We start from the raw sequence: 23,132 nt of genomic DNA on the forward strand, positions 1-23,132 counted from the left end.
ACCCATAGACTGTAGCCTGCCAGGCTCCTCCGTCCATGGGATTTTCCAGGCAAGGGTACTGGAGTGGGTTGCCATTTCCTTCTCCAGAGGATCTTCCTGACCCAGGGATCGGACCCGGGTCTCCCATATTGCAGGGAGACGCTTTACCGTCTGAGCCACCAGGGAAGCCTTTACTTTTTAAAGAAATAGTGTGTATTTGATTGTCCCAGGTCCTAGTTGTGCCGCGCGGGGCATTTCGTTACGGCAGGCAAACCTAGTTGCAGCGTGCGGGATCTGGTCCCCTGACCGGGGGTTGAAGCCATGCCCCCAGCCCTGGGAGTGGGGCGTCCTAGCCACTGGACCACCAGGCAAGTCCGTATCGTTGCCTTTTATTTCCTTGTGCATTTGAGAGCTGATGATATATATATATATTTTTTTTCTAGTGCATTCCAGTAAATAAGCATTTTTTAAAGTTTGCCTGTGTTCCACCTGAAATCATTCCGAATTTTACTAGGGGCACGAACGCTGCCGTTTGGGCAGTTGAGGTCTTGGCAGGTCACTTGGTGGAGACTGAGGCGCCTTCCCTGGGTTGGTGTAGTTGCAGAGAGAACTTCTGTGGTCACTTTTATGCTGCCATCCTGGAGCTCAAAATAAACCAGCCCTTGTTTCTGAAGCAAGGATCCACCTTGGAATTCTATAGTAATTTCTTTTTTCCTCTTCCTTTTCTGGAAGAAAAGGACAGCTGAACGCCAGGTCAGACTGAACAACAGTTACTTTTGGGATTTTGCATCCTCAGGCCCTCTCTCTTGAATTTCAGAGTATTTCCAAATAGTATGAATTCCTGCAGCTCACTGGAGAGATGCCCCAGATGGTGTGCCCTTCTGTTTCGAGGAGGAACTAAAAAGAATTTCCCTTTACGTAACGTTCCACTTAGCTCATTCTTCTGCTGTGTCTGAACTGGAGTCCCCCAAAGGCACAGTTGTATTAACGTTCTACGGGGTGTTTATTTAACCTGTGAGAGTCTGCCTCATTTTGGGGGCACGTGTTACCATTCAATTTACAAATCTTCACTGTGACTCAGCCCGGTGATGGCTCCTCTCAGGTTCTTTTTATTTTATTTTTATTTATTTATTATTATTTTTTAGAGGGCTTACTTCTCTCTCTCTCAGGCAGTGACCTCTGATTCTCTGGGTCTTATCTCTCTTTCTGTTCCCTTCCAGGCTTCTCCAAATTTAATTTCTAACCTGGTCCTGTTCTTGCTGTTGTTTTGGCATCTTTGATATCTTAGTTCCCTGACCAGAGATCAAATGCAGGCCACCTGTAGTGGAAGCTAGGGCCTTAACCACTGGACTGCTACTGGACTCTCAGGCTCTTTTTAAATGCCCTTCTCGTTTCTCAGACTTGAAATTATGTTATCTGATTCTTAGGTTTCTTGAGACAAAATCAGTTTGGTGGTGTCTCCAAAGCGTCTCTTTATTAATCAACTAGAACAAACCCACTTTCCCGTGCTTTCTTCTGCCATCTCTGATGTCATAATCTGTTGTAAAGTATGGCTGTGTCATGGCTTGTAGACAAAATGGCATTGGAGAAATGGCACTGATTCAGACGTATGCATTCTGGTGTGTACACCAGGCTTCCTTCTTACCGCATGCAAGACCCTGAGAACAAAGACCTCCTGATCGTTGACAGTTGTCTCCTGGAAGAGGTAACAGTTGTCCTCACCCATTGTGGCCTCTGCTGGAAAATGTTACGTAATGCAGGAATGGACAAGGCCCAGACAGAACTGTGGGCCAGGCTTCCTGGGCGATGCCGCCCCTCGGAAGCTGATGTTCATGTACAATCAGCACGTGAAATGCCCTGGACTTGGGTTGTTGCCAGTTACTCGTGAGCCTTCGCAAGAGTCGGCACTGTTGAGCCTGGCCGTGGGTGTTTATGGAGGATGCCGATGGGCTCTTGGCCCCCGGTGGTCAGTGTTCTTGGGAACTTGGTTCCTCGGAAGGACCGTGAAGCCCAGGGAACTTGGGAAACAAGTGCACTTGACTTCCCTTAGGTTCACCGGTTTTGGTCATTGCCTCTCGGGTGCTCGGCACTCTGCAAACGGCCCCAGAGATCCAGAGACGACTGGGGCCCAAGTGTGCAGCCAGTGTACGCAGGACACTCACCCCAGGGGTGTGGGCGGAGCCCCGAGAAACACACAGCGCACTGTGGTTCCCCTCCGTTGTAACGTTGCGGTGTATTTTAGGGATGCTGAAATTCACCCTTGTAGTCGTGTGGTTCAGTGAGTTGTGGCACGTGCGCGCGCACACACACACACACACACACACACACACACACACAGTCAAGGAGTCACACAGTCAAGATACCGAGCAGTTCCTTTACCCTCTCAATTGTCCCTGTGTCCCTGTGAAGTAATTCTCACCCCTTACACCCAGCCCCTGGCAACCACTGATTTTTTTTTTCCCCTGTCCCTAGAGTTTTGCATTTTCTGGAATGTTATTTAAATGGAAGCATTCCATATTTAGCTTTTTGAGTCTGGCTTCTCTCACGTAGCATGATGCATGTGTTAGTTATCTGTTGCTCTTAAATTACCCCCAAAACTTAGTGACTCCAAACAGCAAATGTTTATTACCGCACTCTATTAGCTTTCTCTTGCTTTGTAATAAATTACCACAAACATATTGGCTGAACAGAAAGCATTTCCGGTTGCAGGAATGTATATTCCCACCAACTTTATACAACATAATGAAAATAGAATAATACTATAAAAATCTGCTAATTCTAAAGGTAGAAAATATCTCCTTTAAATTTTTGCTACTGGTAGAGTTTAACACATTATATCTCATACTGATTATCGGTAATCTAGTTTTATGCATTTCAATTTCTCTGATTGACTCTTAGAATGTGTTTTATATGGTCCCAGTATTCATGCTGGATCAAGTAAGAAAGAAGCCAAAGGTATTAGAGCTTCAACAAGGGTATTAGGTGGCTCAACCGTAAAAAATCCACCTACAATGCGGGAGATGTGGTTCGAGCCCTGGCTTGGAGGAGGAAATGGCAACCCCCTCCAGTATTCTTGCCTGAAAAATCCCACAGACAACGGAGCCTGGTAGGCTATAGTCCATGGGGTCACAAAACAGTCGGACATGACTTAGTGACTAAACAAAAACAAAGCAAAAAAGCCAAAGGTGTTGGCAAGACTCTCTGTGGGCTTTTGCAGTAACTAGAGCTAAAGGCAACAGAAGCAGAAACAAGGAATACAGAGGTTGTCTGAGCTCGAGGTCCCTGGAGATCAGACTTGGGACAGGGGTGTTTGCTCACATGGTTTACTGGGGGAATGAGAAGGAGAATGAAGGAAACAGGTGTTATATAGGTGGAGACTGATGCAAAGGGAGCTCTGGAGAATGGATCCCAGAGTTGGTCCTCTTTGTTAGGAGGACATCTGGGTGTGGGACATGACTTTCCAGGTGTGAGGGCACCCATCCCTCAGGGACGATTTTCTGAACAAGTCAGTGCTTTTGGCTGCTGGAAATAGGTACAGTGGGACCCATAAATGAGATCTAGACAGACTATCACACTTCCGCTCCATTGGAAAGGAAGGGGATTGGACAAGTACTAATAGTAGCTGAAGGCTCTAGAGTTACTGGCTTCTCCCCATTTTCATCGTCAGGTGACTGACTGGAGAGTATCACCTTCTGCGAAAACACGGAAGTCAGGAAAGCGGGGAGGACCTGGGGAGAGGAGATGCAGAGTTGAGGTTTAGGGTGGGTGGAGATGAGGTTCCGGAGCCTGGGAGGGATGTCGGCCTGGTGCTGTCGGCGTGAAGTTCACCTTCGTAGAGGTGTTGTTTGGAGTCCCAGCCTGTGTGAAATTGCTGTCAGGACAAGAGTTTAGACTGAATGAAAGGCGGTTGGAGGTGGAACTCTGGTTGAAGAGGAAGGTCTGGAGGAGGCAGAAGCTGAGGCAGCGGTGGCATGAGGACGAGGTCCGAGGATAGACTGTGTCTTAGAATATGAGGTAGCCAAGAGGGCCAGAACCAGGGAGGAGCCGGGGCCCTTGCAACAGAGATGTCCAGTTTCAACAGAGGGGAGGTCGTTGGGTGCCGGGACCCAGAAGCCGTCGCTCCCCAGGCCTCTTTGAGAGATTCTGGGCGGTGGTGGGGCAGAAATCAGTCACCTTGGTGATGAGAGATTCAGACGAGGCAGGAGATTCTGAATGGAGACAAATATTTCGAAACCATGGTCTGTAAATGGGAAGAGCGAGGCTTCGTGCAGCTTGAAAAAGCCCCAATGTCAACTAGACATTTCTTTCTCTCTCCAGCCTTCTCTCTTCCATCTGACTTCCTTTCGTTCATTTTCTTAACGATTTTCTTTCCTGATTTTTTTTCCTAATTGTTGGCCTGAACAATCTATTTAGCCTGATGGACAGCAAGAATGAGACAATAGAGAGATTGAAGAGGCCAGAAAGACAGGGGAGTGTCAGTGAACAGCATGCTTGAGGGCTGCACACCTGCAATTATATAATGTTTAATGTCACTTATTCCTAAATTTTTAAGAAGGAGGAGTGCAGGAAGAAAATGTGGAGATCAGCTGTCTAAAGCCTTTGGGCTCCGACTCCTTTCTGTTTATTGTCAGCATTCACTGCTCCTTCCAGTAGGAAGTCTCACTTAAGGCTACTCTGGCTAGAAGCCTTGGTTCATGGTCATTTCCACTGATGACAATCAGCCATGCCCACTGGCAAGTCTCTGGAACTCCACCCTCTTTTCCATGAAGCAGTACTTCTGTGGTCCAAGGCACGTACTGTCCCTGGAGGAAGGGATTGTCACTTTCCCAACAGCGTGCTCAGAGAACGCCCAGAGAAATGGAGGCGCTTTCCCCGTGGGTGTGTACTAACTGCAGAGAACGGGCAGCACCCCTGCACTGGAAGCTCCAGTTCTGTGCACACAGAGAACAGCCCTCAGGTTCTCCCCTTACAGACTAGAATCCATCAAAGAAGGGGGGGAAAAATCAGTCCTTGAAAATGCTGACTAATAGCATCGGCTTTGGGATTGGAATGATACTATTTTTGTTTTCATTCTGTCTTTCTAGTTTGAACTTTCCTTTTGATAGTCTGTAAATATTCATCATCTCAGAACCTTTTGAATCACAGTGGCTTTTAGTCAAAACTGAGCAAAATGTGCCATTTGAATAATAAAAACCTCATTAAAGTGAGGTGAAAGGAATTCTTTTCCTTTTGTACAAGCCAATTAAGTGTCTTTACAATTAAAAAAAAAGTCTAGCACTTTATAGTTTCCTATTCCATAAGCCTGTTGTTAATTAATAGAGGGGATGAGCTTTAGGTACGCAGTGTGTATTTTGCCTCTGGTGTCGTGCAATTAACATTAATGAAGCGTATTTTAAATTTGATGAAATACCAAAGGATTTCCCAGGTTCTCTGTGGGCTCCTGTGTCCAGACTGAGGTCTTCGGTAGCAAGTTTCTTTGTTTGATGCCCTGTGTATTTCCTTGAGCCAATGTGCAGGCATGGATAGAGGTAACTGCAGAAGGTGTTGTTATTGAGAAATGTTCTGCCAGCATTCCAAATGCCCAGACTGTCTTAAAGATAAGGAAACTCTGAAAAAAAAAAAAATCAACTCTGAGAGCTTTATTTTTTCTTGTGGCTAAAACAGAAGGGTCTGGAGACAAAGGGAGTGATGACCATTCAACCTGGCATCTACCTTGCAAGACCCTGGGCATTTGCCCGTCACATCTTTGGGTGGGGTGTGTGCTCCTGTTCTCATTCAGCACATAAGTATAATGACTTGACTGAGCTAGAATTTCTCATAGCACTTCCTATAGCCATTCTAGGGAGCTTATCTAATAAAGAAAGTATTGCGTAGTATTCTTGAAGTCAGATGATTGTTTTTATTTCATCTTGTTATATGTTATATTTCATTCTTGCTCACTTATGTGCATCTTTATTTTACCTGTTTCTGATACTTCCATAGGAAATCTGCCTCTAATCACTTTTTTCCTGACCATAAATGGAGATAATAACACATGTCATCTAGGGTTCTTATGTACAGAAAGCTTTTAGCAAGTGCTTAACTCATATTTAACATTCAAAAAAAAAATAGCAACTCTGAAAAAGTAGACCAAATATTTGAGATTCAACCTGAAAGGAGTGCATATCTAAATCATATATTCACTTCTCCATTTCACCCTTCCTCCCAAGATTTTTTTCTAGTGTACATGGCTTTATTTAAAAGCATGGGTTATCCTGGCTACAGATGAGTAAGTTCTACTTTGAGTTGAAATGGATGTGGTGAATGTTGTAGGCAGACCAGATGCTTCAAAGCATTTTTTGCCCACCTCTTCAAAGAGCAATTGGGCTTCCCTGGTGGCTCAGCTGGTACAGAATCCACCTGCAATGCAGGAGACCTGGGTTTGATCCCTGACTTGGGAAGTTGCCCTGGAGAAGGGAACGGCTCCCCACTCCAGTTTTCTGGCCTGGAGAATTCCGCGGTCTGTATAGTCCATGGAGTCGCCAAGAGTTGGATACAAGTGAGTGACTTTCACTTTTACTTAAGAGCAATCAGGCTGTTGAGGGGCTGTGAGTGGACAACTGTAGTGGGCATCATATGGGAAAAACATATGATTCCTATCAAACACCCATGATCTCAACCACATCACCACATTTAGATTTTATGTAGGTGATAAGTTGGAAATAGATCAGACAACAGAGAAAAATAAACAATTTCCCTATGAGACATCAGTGATAATACGGTTTGCATGAATACCTTTTTTTAAGAAAAGAAGATGTACATGATTATAAATATACTCATACTTATGGAATAGAAGACAGTGTTGTTAAGATGTACATAATCCCCAAATTAACCTACTAATATAATGCAAACTCTGTCAACACTGCTGCTGAAATTTTTGTAGAAATTGAAAAGCCAATCCTAAAACTTTATACATGCCTATAAAGGACCCCGAATAGCCAATGCAAGCTTCAAAAAGAACAAAGTTGGAGGCCTCCTATTTCCCACTCTCAAAATTTACTGCAGAGCTTCAGTAATGAAGACCGTGTGGTCCTGGCATAAGCATGCAGATAATAGGATAGAGTCAAGAGCCCATAAATAAACTCTTACAGGTGGTCAGTTGGTTATCAGCAAGAATGCCAAGACAGTTCAGTGGGGGAAAGAATAGTCTTTTCAACAAATGATTTTAGAACAACTGGATGTTCACATGTCACAGAATGAAGTTAGATTGCTCATGTTCACTATTTATACAGATTAGATCAAATGGGTCATCGACCTAAATGTAAGAGCTAAAACTGTATAAACCACTTAGAAGAAAGACAGTATATTTTTGTGATGTTGGGTTAGGCAGTGGTTTCTTAGATATAAGCCCAAAAGCACAAGTGACCCCCCCCCCCGGCCAAATGTATATCAGTTCAGTTCAGTTCAGTTCAGTCGCTCAGTCGTGCCCGACTCTTTGCAACCCCATGAATTGCAGCACGCCAGGCCTCCCTGTCCATCACCAACTCCCGGAGTTCACTCAGACTCAGGTCCATCAAGTCAGTGATGCCATCCAGCCATCTCATCCTGTGTCGTCCCCTTCTCCTCCTGCCCCCAATCCCTCCCAGCATCAGAGTCTTTTCCAATGAGTCAACTCTTCGCATGAGGTGGCCAAAGTACTGGAGTTTCAGCTTTAGCGTCATTCCTTCCAAAGAAATCCCAGGGCTGATCTCCTTCAGAATGGACTGGTTGGATCTCCTTGCAGTCCAAGGGACTCTCAAGAGTTTTCTCCAACACCACAGTTCAAAAGCATCAATTCTTTGGCGCTCAGCCTTCTTCACAGTCCAACTCTCACATCCATACATGACCACTGGAAAAACCATAGCCTTGACTAGACGGACCTTTGTTGGCAAAGTAATGTCTCTGCTTTTGAATATGCTATCTAGGTTGGTCATATCTTTTCCTCCAAGGAGTAAGCGTCTTTTAATTTCATGGCTGCAATCACCATCTGCAGTGATTTTGGAGCCCCCCAAAATAAAGTCTGACACTGTTTCCACTGTTTCCTCATCTATTTGCCATGAATTGATGGGACCAGATGCCATGATCTTCGTTTTCTGAATGTTGAGCTTTAAGCCAACTTTTTCACTCTCCACTTTCACTTTCATCAAGAGACTTTTTAGTTCTTCACTTTCTGCCATAAGGGTGGTGTCGTCTACATATCTGAGGTTATTGATATTTCTTCTGGCAATCTATATATAAATTGTGTTTCATCAAAATTTAAAACTTTCGTGTTGTCAGTGATACCATCAGGAAAGTGAAAAGACAACGTAGAGAATGAGAGAGAAATTTTGCAGATTGGGCTGATAACAGACTCTTATCCAAAATATATAAAGAACTTTTATAAATCAATAAGATAATTACCTCCATTAAAAATTGGCTCAGCACCTAAATAGACAATAGGTGTTTCTCCAAAAGTATAAATTGCCAATAAATACATAAAAACATGCTCAGCATCATTAGCCTTTGGAGAAATGCAAATAAAAATACACTGAGGCACCACTTTATACTCACTAAGGTGGCTTAAAAAAAATAGATCATGACACATATTGGCAAGATTGTGGAGAAACTGGGATTGTAATGTATTGCAGGTTGAAATGTAGAATGGTACAGCCACTCTTTGGGAAACAGTCCCACAATCCCTCAAGAAGTTAAGCATAGAATTAACCATATGACCCGGCAGTTCCATGTCTATACATATACTCAAGAGAAATAAAAAACATATATTTTCACAGTAACTTGTAAATGACTGTTTATAGCAGTAATATTCACAGTAGCAAAAAAAATGGAAAACACTGGGATGTCTAGCAGCTGGCAGATAGTTCAGTGAAAGCATGATGTATCCATGCAGTGTAGGTTTTGGCCATAGAAAACAATGAAGAGCTGATAACCTGTGACAACACGATGAACCTTGGAAACGTTAGGTGTAATGAAGAAAGTCAGCCACAGAAGACCACGTACTGTGTGATTCCATTTATATGAAATACCCAGAATAGGCAGATCTATCAGATAGCAAGCAGATTAATGGTGTCTTGGGGGTGGGAGTGGTTAGTGACTATTAATGGATATGGGGTTGCTTTTTGGGGATATGAAAACATTGTAAAATTAACATGTGATGATGCTTGCACAAATTGTGAATATATTAAAAACCATTGAATTGCACACTTTCAGAAGGATAAATTGTATGCCTTGTGAATTGAATTGCATCTCAGTAATTTTTTAAAGAAATCCATGCATATAAAGAAAATTTGAACAATAACAAAAACCATAAAAATAAGAGGTAAGCAGTCTAATGATATCCTACACAGGCAGAGCTAACATTTTTCTTTACTTCCTGTTTTGCTGTCTGAATGTATAAAAATCTTTTTTTTGGTGGGGGAGGGAGGGATATGCATCAGACATATAACATTTAATTTCCTGCTTTTTCAGTTGACTTGAGAAGTTTGGGAATCTCTGACTTAATCATTGCTGATTTATCTAATCTCTGCTGTTGAATTTTAAGTTGTTTCTAGTTCATACACAATTTAATAATTCCACCTCATATATATATATAATTATTACTCACCCTTGAGGATGAATCTTGGAAACTGTACTAGTTTGCTGCTGCTGCTGCTGCTATGTCACTTCAGTCATGTCCGACGCTATGCGACCCCATAGACGTCAGCCCACCAGGCTCCCCGATCCCTGGGATTCTCCAGGCAAGAACACTGGAATGGGTTGCCATTTCCTTCTCCAATGCATGAAAGTGAAAAGTGAAAGTGAAGTCGCTCAGTCGTGTCCGACTCCTAGCGACCCCATGGACTGCAGCCTACCAGGTTCCTCCACCCGTGGGATTTTCCAGGCAAGAGCTCTGGAGTGGTGTGCCATCACCTTCTCCTAGGGCTGCTGTAACAAATTACTGTATACTTTGTGGCTTACAGAAAAGCAGGAATTTAATTTATCCCAGTTCTGGAGGCCTAAAGTCTGAAACCGAGGTGTCTGCGGGGTTGGTCCCTCCTGGCCGCTCTGGGGGAGGGTCCCGTCCACGCCCCTCACCAGCTTCTGGTGCCTGTGGGCACTCGTCCACCCCCCTTGCTTTGCAGATGCATCTCTCTGGTCTCTGCCTCTGTCTTCACAGAGTGTTCTCTGTGTGCCTTCTGCCCTTCTCTTCTTTTGTAAGAACACTTGTCAGTAGCATTTAATTTTCCCCTATTCCTGAGTGATCTCATCTCAAAATCCTGAACTTAATCAATATTTATAAAGACCCTTTTCTCCAATAAGGTCCCATTCACAGGTTCCTAGTGAACCTATCTTTTGGGTCCACCATTTAACCCAGTACAGAAGCAGTGGCATATGGAGTGGGTAGGGTTGGCTGTAGGAACCATCTTCCTGTGTGTGGGCAGAATGGGGGACAGAGTGAAGTAGGTCAGAAACAGCAAGGCAAATATTGTTTATTAACGATGGAATCTAGAAAGATGGTACTGATGAATCGACCTGCAGGGCAGGGATAGAAACTCAGACATAGAACACAGACTGCGGACACAGCAGGGAAGGAGAAGGTGGGACAAATTGAGAGAGTGGCTTTGAAACGTGTTCCTTCCCATGTGTAAACTGGACAGTTAATGGGAAGTCGTGTGTAAGGCCTGGAGCTCAGCCTGGTGCTCGTGGGATGAGGTGGGAGGGAGGGGCCATGCGTACACCTGTGGCTGATTCACGTTGATGTAGGGCGGGGACCAGTACAATATTTTCATTATCCTCCAATTAAAAATAAATACATTAAAAAAAATAACTAATAAAATTACTAAGCATTACTTTGCTTTATATTGTCATCATTCAATGGAAATTCTAAACATTATCAATGATAATGTATTTTCCTTTAGAGGTATGAGTTGCTATCCTTTGAACGCCCCTAACCCCGCCACTCCAATGTATCCCATTGCTTGGAAATAGGATTACTGGGTGAAGTAATGTAGATATTTCTAGTTTTCATGATATAATGAAAATATTAATACATGATTTAAGTATTTTCAACTTAATATCCATGGCATGGGAATATGCAGTCTTACCAGCTTTGTACAAGATAATTTAAATATAAGTAAGTCTGCTCATTTAGTAGGTAAAGGAAGCACAGATTCAGATAGATGGTAGAACCTGTATTCCAAGCACGGTGACCAGCTCCTCCCAGTTTGCCCAGTGTGGTCTCAGTTTTGGCAATGGAAGTCTTGCCTGCGAGAACCCCGTGGTCCCCAGCGGCTCAGCACAGTCACCCACTGAGAGTTGAAGCCCTTCCCCAGCAGAACTGTCTCAGATGTGACATTCCAAGGTGTCCCATTTCCAGCTGCCTGTGATCTGCAAGATAGTGAAGAATGGTTATTCCCAGGGGGCGGGGAGCATGGATCTCCTTGGTTCAGAGTGTTTGTGTCTGCGTAACACTGGGAGGTTTTATTTTTCAGGTCTCTTCACGTGCTTGTGTGCAACGCAGCTGTGTTTGGGCTTCCCTGGACCCTCACAAAGGACGGCCTGGAGACCACCTTCCAGGTGAACCACCTGGGCCACTTCTACCTCGTCCAGCTCCTGCAGGACGTCCTGTGCCGCTCCGCGCCTGCCCGGGTCGTCGTGGTCTCCTCGGAGTCCCATAGGTGGGTCAGAATGGGGCATTCTCTTCACGGCCCTCTTCCTTCCAGCTAACGGTCCTCGCCCCAGGCTCTTGGTGGGTTTCTTTTGAGTTTTTAAAAAATATATAATTTTATTTATTTTTGGCTGTGCTGGGTGTTTGTTGCTGCATGGGCTTTTCTCTGGTTGTGGCGAGTGGGGACCTCCTTTTTAGTTGCTGTGCCCAGGCTTCTCACTGCAGTGGCTTCTCTTGCTCATGGACTCCAAAGCACGCAGGCTTCAGTAGGTGCCTCGTGCGGGCTTCAGTCGTTGCGACTCCCAGGCTCTAGAGTATATACTCAAAAGTTGTGATGCACGGGCTTAGTTGCCCCAAGGCACGTGGGATCTTCCCGGATCAGGGATCCAACCCCTGTCTCCTGCATTGGCAGGTGGATTCTAAACCACTGAGCCACTAGGGAAGCCCTCTGTTTTTGAAGATAATTTTCGTCAGTGCTTCTCCAAAAAGTGTGTACTCAACCTGGCTCCTGAACTTATCAAGGTTTTATTTATTTTTTGTGATGATGGGCGATTGTTTAGGGGTAGTGTGGATAGCACGGTAGATGGTTTTTATAACTATACTTCAGGCCCTCATTGATTTTGCTTCGAGATGGAATAATAATTGATTAAATCTGAATGCCTGACCTTTATTGATTTGTCATTCTCCAGCTTCACCACCTCACCAAGAAGAATGTGAGTTATTCTAGGAGTAGAAACAGTGCAATTAAAGGCTGCGAGATGAAATCCAATTGTTTTATAATGAGAAATTAGGGAATTCAATGCAGGCATTAGCTGTGTAATTGTAGAAAGGAAAGGACTGTAGTTAGAACATATTAGAAATCTGGCCATGCCTCTTTTGGTTAAAATTTCAATTAAAACATCAGATGGCAATTCTTTTCTATTACCATTAGGAGAATATTCAGTCGACTAGGAAGGCATTTGAAAATTTCCTCGTATTTTCAGCGTATTTGTTTCTAGAGTTGGATAAACAACCGAGAGAAGTACCGGGAGAGGATGAGGGAACTGCCGGGTGAGGCTAGAGTTTAATACACATTATGGAGATTTTCCTGGTGTGGATGGGGGCTTTCACTCCTAGCAAAGTAGCTGGAGAAAAAGAACGTGCCAGGGCCTGTTTTTTCCCCCCTTCCTCTTCTCCGACTTAAGTCCTGAGATGTTTTAGTGACCCAGAATGAAGCTTATTTTTTTTAATCATGCTTCCATAAAATGTAACCCCTGGGACTTGGAAGAGAGAGACCAGCCAAGGGTTAGCCTGAACCGTTTATCACTCCCAAACACAGGGGCTTATGGTCGAAGTGACACGCTGCAGATAGATTTACTTTTACCGTTTGAAATTTATGACGGCCGAAATGAAAGGAAAATGCCGGTAATAATCCTCCCCCGTGTTAAAAGACACGGAGCGTCTCATAATGAGGTGGTAACGAAATCTGGACATCCTTATCTTTGCAAATCAGACCAGGTTCCTGGAAGTGGAGTGGCCCTGCTCAGGCATGAGGGGGAGGCCCCCGTGGGGGTAGGCGCGGGGATGAACCTGCTAGTCCCCGTCTTTAGCCAGATGTGGAGGGCACCCCGGGATGGGTTTAAATGAGCTGGTATTTAATGGGCGAGTCTATGGAATTGTCAGCTGCCTGCTTCCCTTCTAAGTCTGGATCTGACATGGTTATTTCATGTGGTGTCTTTGTTCTCCCCTTAACTGCAGTGTAATTCGTGCTTACCTTGGAGATCCGAATCTTAATTTCATTGAATAGATGGGTCGGAGGCGGGGCTTTGGCCTCTTGAGTTCACTCCATTTTAGTTTCCTGAAGTGCGTGTTATCAGGCCCGCTCCTGTCTGGTGCTGGGCGCTGGCTTTCTGCTTTCCGACAACCTTGTGCCCATATTAAAGGGTGTTTATACAAAATGTTAATCCTCCCAAGCTCGTCTGTTTGTTGCCCACGTGCCACACCCCAGAGCCAGTGCGAACACTGGGTACACAGGCCTGGGAGAGTGCCCACTCACCGCTCAAGGACCCAGAGCCCTAAAACCGTGTCATAAAACGGAAGGGCTGGTGTCTAATTACCTCCATAAACCTTGGCGGAATCTCTTCGTTGGAGTCAAGACCCCTGTTAGGGGAAAAATAAAGTCCGATGTTTGCAGAAAATGTTATACCAGACTGCCCCAAGGCAAAATATTTATTAGCTTCCCTGAGTCGTCCCTGTATTTTAGTTACTTATCTGGAATCAGAACAAGTGAGTCGAGTTTCTGCATACCTCAAATCCACCCTATGAAAATGAGAACTTCCTTGCCGTGAAAAATTTTCCAGATACCAATTAAAATAGAATGAAAAGAGTGGAGAGCTGGCTGAAGGGCTGCAGCTGTGTGGAGTGCCAGGATGCCACACACACACACACACACACACACACACACACAGCCTCGGATGCAAATTCAGTCCTATTCTTTGAACACACTAGCTTTTGTCTCCATAGAATCCAGCCTAATTATGTTACTTGGGTTATTTAAAAATCCTCTGTTTAAAAAAAATAAAATAAAGGAGAAGTATTTAGAGAAATACGAGATAGAGGTCTTCTCCAACAGCAGATGTTACTGTCCAGAGAGCAAGTGTTAACATGTCAGTGTCCTGGGAGGAGGAGAACTCTATTAAGACTTTATTGTTTGGCTTTGTCGATGTTTCAGCTGGAAAACAGGGTAGGCCGCCTTTGCAGACTTGTTTTGCTGCCTCTTGAGCTGAGAGGTGAACGTGGTCATTTTTCAGGAAGCAGGGCCCAGCTCAGAGGAATCAGAAAGCTTGCCCACCCTCCCCCACTCCCTGGAGGACTGTCAATACAAGCTAATCAGGCCTTAGAAATGAGTGCACTGCTCAGGGGATCAGCGGGGCAGGAACCTGGGCTCTGCTGATGGCAAGCAGAGGGAGGGCCTAGTGTTAATAGCTGCTTCTCCATCTCGAAACTTCCCTTCAACCTGGTTCGATCTAACTTCTCATCGTGGTGGGTTCTGTTTTGTTTTGGCCTCCTTTCTAGGTTGGGGATTAGGAAGGCACACCTACCTCCTCTTAGGGGTTGAATCTAACCCAGTGTTCCCAAGTCTGCATTAGCCTTAAAAAGCCAAAGCGAGGAAGTCACTCTCAACATGAGAAAGTGCTGCCTGCAAATATTCATGAAAAACATAAAGCATCTGAACCCAGTGGCAAAACTTGCCTTCCACACAAAGCTCGAACAAAGCTTTTTGTGATAAGGAGAACTTGGCTCTTAATTTAGAATTATGAACTCGTGACTATGGGTTCAATTTTTTAGTACTGTATTTAATCCCCACTCTATGCCATAGGCAACATTCAAGGAGCTCACGGTCCCTCTCTCGGGAATTCACAGTCTAGGCCTGGAAGCAGGTGAGGATTGGTCTGCATGGTCAGAAGAGAGGCACAGAGTGCCAGGGTGGCTTGGCTTGCCTTGCTGGTCATGTTGCAGGGGTGGCAGGTCCTTGAACAGTAGGAGTACGATGGACCAGGTCCTGGAAAATGGACGCTTCATTTCCATCTGCTCTGCGTGGCTTTTCAGCCTGTCCCTCACAGCCACCCAAGAAATCGTTGTGATAGCAAGCCAAGGAAGAGTTAGCCAGGGAGAGCCTCCTGGAAGAAGTGACACCTGAGCTGGATTGGGCTAAGCAAAGGTGTCAAGAAGGGCGATGAGAACACAGCAGAGAGTTAGCGGAGCACGCTGTATTCACTCTGTACCTGTTAGATGTTGTCTAAAGCCTCAATGTTCTTTCCTTCCCAGAGCATGTGGAACTTCCGGGAAGTGGCCAGTACCTTTGACCATTGTATCCTTGACTCAGCAGTCCTTATGTGTGTCTGTGTGTGTGACAGCTGTTCTGTAACACCTTATCACTGTGTTGAAATAAAATTCAGAAATAATATAACTTCCCTGCATACGTATGTTGTAACTCAGTGGACTTACCTACCTGTAATGTAGGGGCAAAATGACTGTGAAGCTAATATAGCATGTGTTCCAACGTGTCAGCCCGTTGGCAGGACTCCAGGGACGGAAAGTCATTGGAGTGCGTGACCCTCCACCAGGATCTTCATACCTGCTGACTGTTGGCAGGTGTGTGGCCTTTGGCTTCCAGTGCCACCAGTCTCGGGTCAAGCCCCACCTCCCCCTCCCCCCGCCCAGAATCCCAAAGCACACCCCTTCCTCACTTACGTAGCTGTGGCGCTCTACTCTTGGAAGTTCAGTAGCTGTTGGAACGGTGCATCTGTGCAGAGCACAGTTCGAGTCTAGTCTCGGATAATTACGCACAGGCTTTCATCCACATGCGCGTCCGGAGGGGCTGTCTTCCTTGACAAGGCTCCCCTTGCCCGGCGGGGCATCCACTGTCCCCAGCGCCCCACTGGCAATTGTTATGACAACCAGAAAAAGGCCCCATAAGTTTCCAAATTTCCCGCTAAGTCCCACTGCTCCAAACGGTGAAGCTCGGCAGTCTGGGCTCTTCCCGTGGTCTGGGGGCCTGGAAACAGCCAGCCAATGATCCATTTCAGGGCCTCACTGTCCACACTGACGTCCCCAGCCATCAGCTTTGCTGATGACTTTGTCTTGGCGAAGTCATTTAGTACCAGAAATGGGATGTCACTGACTGAGTCCCGGAGAAGGGGTACTTAATTTCCATTAAGACATGGATTTCTTGGTCCTAGCTCCACATGAATGGCTCGCTCGTATTAAGGAACTACCACGTGGTTCTGTCATTTCCACTTCACCTTTTGCTTTCTTTTTCCTCAGCATTTGTTCCCAGTGCCCTCATTTGGGGAAAATGCCCGGAGTTAATTCAGCAAACTCTGAGGGTTCCTTAAAGAATATGAGACCGAATTCCTTCTGTTATGATCGTTTTTTTTTTTTCTTTCTTTCTTTCTTTCTTCTTCTGGTTGTTAGGGAAGTCACTACTTTGTCGTCATTAAAAAAAGAAGAAAGGAAGGAAAGAAACAAACAGCTGGTGTTTAACGACTCCGTCAGACCCAATTATAAAACGTCAGCTACTTACTTTGATTTGTGTGTATCCATGCCATGGGTATACTCGAAAACATTAGACCCTGCCAGCACTCATTTTGGCTTTGTTTACATTTATCTTTTAAACGTATGAGACCACTGATGGCGCCTCACCAAGGTTATAACCCCTTTATAATCATTAATTTTTAATCTGGATGAGAGTCTTGGAGGCAGCAAGGCTCATCTATATTTACTTGGATGCTCCAAAGAAAGCATACAGGACACAAACACGGGCTAAAATAACCCAGGAAACCCCTGTCAAGGGTTAGGAATGCAGTATCTTTCTGCTTCCAAAAGCAGCAGCCCTTTATTTAACATGTTTTCCCGTTTAATTGAATTATCCTTGAACTTCCTGTTGAAGGTTTTGAAAAAATAGATGTTAGAAGCAGGGGTAGTGGATGGGGGTCCAGTGAAGACCACTCCGTTTATGAGTCTGGCCCTTTATTAAGCGTGTGTTTGGACCTGGTTGGTTTCTATTGTGGAATCACCATCGTCTCTCTTTAAGACTTTGTTTCCATGTTCACCCAATTGAGATTTTAGTCACCTCTGCATGGTTTTCTCAGATTTCTAATAAAAACTCAAAGCTATATCAGAAGTCAGGGGCTGACAGATTCATATCACATTTTCTTTTTTTTTTAGATTTACAGATATTAACGATTCCTCGGGAAAACTAGACTTTAGCCGCCTTTCTCCATCGAAAAACGACTACTGGGCCATGCTGGCCTACAACCGGTCCAAACTGTGCAACATCCTATTCTCCAACGAGCTCCACCGTCGCCTGTCCCCCCGCGGGGTCACGTCGAATGCAGTGCACCCCGGGAACATGATGTACTCCGCCCTTCACCGTGGCTGGTGGGTGTACACGCTGCTCTTCACCTTGGCGAGACCCTTCACCAAGTCCATGGTGAGTCAGCAGCCGCAGCTGCCATGCACACCTCTAGTGCGCCTCTCCGGAAAGGGTACTAGAGAAACCCAGGCACACTCGCTTCCTTGGCCTCTCACCTCTCATGAGGATGAGTCTGGTCTTGAGCATCACATCATCAGGCCTTTTAGAGGGATGAGGAGGGGCGCTTGAGCACATTTCAGTTGACTTGAGTTCGCATCTGTTTCTCTAGAGATGTCTCCAAGGCCCAGAGAGAAGATGTGCGTTTTTGCTATTGCGTTAATATGGCTGATGGAGATGGTTTGTTTACATTTGATGTGATCTTTTTGTTTTTTTTCCCAATAAGCACAGTCCTTCCAAACTGTTTTGTGTTAGTAGGTAAATAGCATGGGTTTGTGACTTTTGCATTCTCGGCAAATGTGGCTCCTCCGTTTCCATTGAGAGTCTGTATTTTTGCTCTAAATGCTTCCTTTAATGGGTGTAAACCTCTGCTGGAGCATCCTGTGTCAGCTGGAGGCACATTTTATTCTGTACTTCACCAAAGGTAAGTCCTTTGGGTGCTTCAGACTACCGTGTTTCGACTTGGACTTCACAAGGTAAGTGTGAAGTTTTCCTGTTTTGGATGGCCCTCTTACAGCTGTCTCTGAACACTTCTTTCATGAAAGCATTGAGTAGGAAGTCATTTGAGTGAAGAGTGTGCATTGTACACAATATTTTTGGTATGGTACTTTTCTAAAATACAGGCCTCTAAAATTTCCCACCTACTTAAACTTCATGTTTGTGGATGACAACACAGCACGGAAAATCTACAACAACAGGGAAAATCTTTTGATGTGCATAGGAAGAAAGTAAGCGCGTTTTAAAAATTTGAATCACGTAGGTGTTTCTTATGCAAAGTGAATAGATATAATCCAGGAGTTGAATACTTAACCAAAGAAGTGAGAGGAGCTCTGGAGAGCAGTTCTCCAAGTTCAAGGGGAGTGTGTGTCACAGGCTTCTGATGATCCCCTATTGCCTGATTTTCTGTGATTGCATGAGAGTAGGTTTTCTGCAAGGGCATCTTTGGCCATGATTTTGGCTCATTGTCTTAAGAATATTGGTCTGGCCTGTGGATGAGTTGTTCACGCTTAGGAAGTGGGAGAGGAGAGAGGAGCGTTCTTTCTCACTTTCCACTGGCCCTGCACCTTCATGACCAGTGGACCAATCATCAAGTATATTTTGTAATTTCTGGGTCTTGAATTTTCTCACTTGTATTTATTTGAATATTGGTGGAAGCGAAAGAACTCCTTTCTGTGAAACCAGAGTCTTGCTTCTTTCTTCTTCCGGATTTCTCTAGTCAGAGGAATATGATGGGAAAGAGCTCGCTGTGGGTCTGTGATGACTCAGACCATCATGGAGGGTGGTGTAACCATCTGTACACTGCTGGATGTGGACTCCACTCACTGAGGGCTCCTTGATGGACAGTGACAACGATTCTTATTCTGTGATGAGATCCCAGGGCTTAAAAACCCTGGATGGTGCAAGGGGGAGGAGGAGGAAGGCTGGCTCTGGGAAAGTAAAAAGTGGGGTGAGTGGTTTTCTGTTTCTTGGGTTAGGGGATCTAGCACTTCACATGAACACAGCATGTAAACATGTGTTTAGCTAAGTCGGGCTGTATTGTAGGCTCCTTGGATGTGTCGGGAGGGTTTCTGAAAGTGCCAGCAAGTGAAATCAGGCAGGTAGCCATGTCGTGATCACAGAGAATTGGGTGGTATTAACAACTAATAGTGTTTGGTGGTAACTCTGGTCAGGACACAAACCAAGTGGAAAAGCCGAGTGTGGAGTTGGAAGCCTAGGCAGAAGTGTTACCATACAGGCGGGTGGCACAGGGTATTAGGAGAAGGCCCCCACTCACCGTACTGGGAGCTGGTCCAGTGATGCCCGACGCCCAGCGTGCGGGGCTCCTTCCCCCCTTCCCCATCCAGTGTACGCACACCTTGGCCTCCTCCCAACCCTGGTCCCTGGTCCTCCAGTCAGGAAAATGCCTGGGGCACCAAATCAAACAAGAACTGGTCTCTGTGGCTCTGGGTAAACGGGGCATTTGGGAAAATGAGCAGATAACCCTTGAGAAGGCTTGGAGAAAATTGGTGACATAACCAAAAAAAAAACCACACTGAATTCTAAGTTGTTTCGGCAGTGGTGGAGTGCTCTGTGAAAAAGGGAGATAAGCCCTTAGCCTGTGCTAGGAAAAGGGCTTGACAGGGCTTCCTCGCGGTGCTGAATGTGAGAGGGCTGCTACCTGGGCGAGCAGAGCAACCAGCTCTCTTGCTCGTGATCCTGATGCTCAAGCCCAGCTCTCTCCCTTGGCATTGGGAGAACTCGGGCCAGACGTTTGGCCTTCCTGAGCTTGTTACCTCTCAACCAAAATGGCAACACAGGTTGCTGTGAGGATTGACAGTAATGGATGTATCTAGGTATTTGGTGGTGTTTCTTAGACATCAGAGTCCCACATGACTGAGATTCATAAAGAGGTGGAATGGGCTCCCTGTGAAGCTCACAGCCAGTCACTTCTCTTCCATGAACGTGTAGGACTCTGTATGTGGGAGAGGTCTCTGCCCCAGGGAGACCGGGGATCTACTATTTTGCTGGTAGGACAGACTGGACTCACTGGAAGAGTCAGCCTGGGGTCTTATCCTTCTGTACGGGGCTCAGCACTGCTTCTGTGACGCTGAGACATTGTTTTCTGGGTGAAGGGCACGCTTCTGCCATTTAATGCAGACCTGCTTTTGGGCCTAAACCATGTCGTTACATCCACATTCCCACCCCATGCAAAAGTTGGATCTGAAATGCTCATGGAGAGCCTGAGCACAGGTGCAGGGTCCCTCACCCAGGGGCTCGTGTTCTGTGCGCTCTGCCATCGCGCCTTTTCCTTTGCACCTCAGAGTTGCTGGAGTGTATACTCCAGTGTCCAAGGCCGAGGAAACAAACACAGCACAGCCTCGTGCTGGGAAGGCCCGCCTTTCTTCTCCGCCGTCGCCGGCTCCCTCAAGTATTAAACAGCAGTATTCTAATATCAACGTCCCTTTTTTATTTGCTGTGACTTGCTGTGACTACAGTGACTTTAGTTACAGTAATTAGGTCACCCTTCATGGAGTCAGGCTATTTTAAGTGCCTCTTTAAGGAATATTGTTGCAGATTAGTAATTTTACAATTGGATGTTCTTGTGCAACTTTATTAAATGTAATCTGTCTTTTAAATGTTGCCCTTTTACAGTTATACATTTCTAATTGTTGCTGTAAATGCATTATCACTTTGAAATTAATTAATATTTCCATTTTGGCCGCCTGCAGTATAATAATCACTAATGAGAAACTCTTAGGGATTAATTCTCGACACAGCGACCCCTACTGGTGGAGCCTGTCTCTGACACGTCTTCCTCTGGGGTCCAGAGGTCACGACTGGTATATGGGGGTTTCTGGGGAGACAAGCATTTTTCTCTCCTCCCTCCAACTTATGTTACAATTAAAATAATAGATAAAAATGAGACTAGGATTTTCTAGAATATTGTTTTAAAAAAGATAACAGGGTTCTTTAGCTGCTTGATCAACATCTTGAAGGAAACTCGAGTTGACAGAAGCTTTCTGGTTTAAAGTCACATCCATCCATCTGTGTTACCTGCTTATTGTCCTGCCCATCTTGCTTTTTATTTAAATACCTCTAAAATCACATTTTCATATGGACTCTAAAATTGCGTGTTGCATATGGATGCATTTATATATATTATATGTATGTGTATATAATGCATTTATATGTACATATTACTTTCTGGGGCTTAATTCACAAAACCAGGTGTGTTGTTTTATCTAGTGATATAAGAGGTTCTCAAAAGTAGTTTTGGCTAGTATTTTTCAGTTGTTGCCATGCACCCAAGTAGGAAGCAGCTTGACCAGTAAGGCCAGACACCATGAAGCCTAAATGCATCAGCGTGAATGCCTTCACTCACTGCTTACGGCACTTTTATGTTAGAAACACTGAAAAAGCACAGGGGACTCACCCAGCTTGTTCAAGAAGTTGGACTCTCAGCCGGCAGACCGTTGGCCAGCTGCTTGTCCAGGTTCGTTTTCTTTGTGAAATACACCGCCAGCCCCGCCACATGGCCCAGCCCTGCGGTTGTTTCCTTTTTAACACATCTGAAAGCACCTTCGTGAAGCGCACCCCCTCCCCCCCCTCCCCCACAGAAACTTGCCGTCCTGGCCAACCACGTCTCAGCTCAGATTCCTAGGTCCCTGCCAGCCTTTGGCCATCAGGATGTAAATTTGAAGCTGAGCCCCCATCACGTGCCCCTTAGAGTGTTTTGTGCAGCCACATATTTGCGTTGGCAGGCAATGGTAGAAAGAGTATCATGTGTTAGGGTAGCAAGAGCTTAGCAGATGTTTTAGGGGGACCGCATTTTCAAATCGTTTTACATTAAAAAAAAAAAGCAACTTGAGTTTGTGGAACTTCTGAAACGATTGGGTTACGTTTCCTGGGGCCGCACTCAGTCCTTGTGCTGAGTTTACCAGATGCGCAGCCACCCCGCTAATGGATGGGCTCATGATGTTGTTCCTGTTGCACAGTTATAAATTATAACTAGCAAAAGCACACGATGTTGTTCTTCTAACCTTCGGGAAAGCCAAGCCTGGTAATTCTGCCCTTGAATAACCCGCAGCAGGGTGATTTATAGCTGTACAATTTAAAACATAATGAAGGAGATAATAGATGTTGATTTGTTCTTTAAATTAGTATTTTAGAAAAATACTACCCCTCCCCCACTCCTCCCCTTTAAATACCTCTTGTTGACCATGCTCTGGATCTGATCAAGGACAAAAGTCCCTGTCTGAATCTCTGCAGGTACATTGGAATAGAAAAGCCTTTTTCTTCGCTGAGAGGAGGAAACATGGTTTTCAAAGTGGGAATTTCAGCACATTCTTCACTAATCTAGATATTTTGAGACTTCTGAGTGAGGGCTGAATCCTCTGGCTGCCTTGCTCTTGCCAGGGTAGATATGTTAGAAACCCAGACTCCTAGGACCCCTCTGTGGTTGGGCCACACTTCGGCTTCTCTGTAACCACCCCTTCTCCCCCCGTGGTGGGTTCTTCCCCTTGCTGAGGCCACGTCCCCAGAGCCTCAGACATTCTTCTTCTTTTTCAGGGGTATCATTAGCATTGGTTTCATTAATCATCTCTCAATTCTGTTTGGAGCTTTAAGGTTTACAGTGTTTGCCCAATTCAAAGTCTAGAAGATATGATCAAATGAAAAAGAGCATGGGATTTAGAATCAGCAGGCATATGTTCAGAATTCACATCCCCCCCCCTTTTTTAGTTGTATAATTTTGAAGTGATTCACCTTCTCTCAGGCTCATTTTTTGCCACACATTTTTTAGATGTTTTGGGCTGTGAGTCAACATCCAAGTAAAAGTTGTTGGAATAACAGAGGTTTTTGTTTGTTTGTTTGTTGAAGTCCCTAGGCAGCCAGGGTGTTCTTTGGCTAATATTTAGGCAGGTTCTCTGTGATTGTCCT

At 45.1% G+C, this 23,132-nt stretch overlaps 1 protein-coding gene across 6 annotated transcripts in view; it reads left to right on the forward strand.

The window, feature by feature from the left end:
* Window positions 1–23,132, forward strand: part of WWOX (WW domain containing oxidoreductase) — a 908,337-nt gene that overhangs the window by 248,598 nt on the left and 636,607 nt on the right. For all 6 annotated transcript variants that reach the window (XR_009730560.1, XR_009730559.1, XM_061385880.1 and 3 more), the window contains exons 7-8: window positions 11,466–11,651; window positions 17,351–17,615. Coding sequence is in view for 4 of the 6 variants with exons in the window: in XM_061385880.1 (XP_061241864.1) it covers window positions 11,466–11,651; window positions 17,351–17,615 (451 nt within the window). In the remaining 2 variants the exon portion in view is untranslated. The remainder of the gene's footprint in view (window positions 1–11,465; window positions 11,652–17,350; window positions 17,616–23,132) is intronic.

The sequence above is a fragment of the Bos javanicus genome, chromosome 18 (assembly GCF_032452875.1).
Source record: "Bos javanicus breed banteng chromosome 18, ARS-OSU_banteng_1.0, whole genome shotgun sequence".
NCBI lineage: Eukaryota > Metazoa > Chordata > Mammalia > Artiodactyla > Bovidae > Bos > Bos javanicus.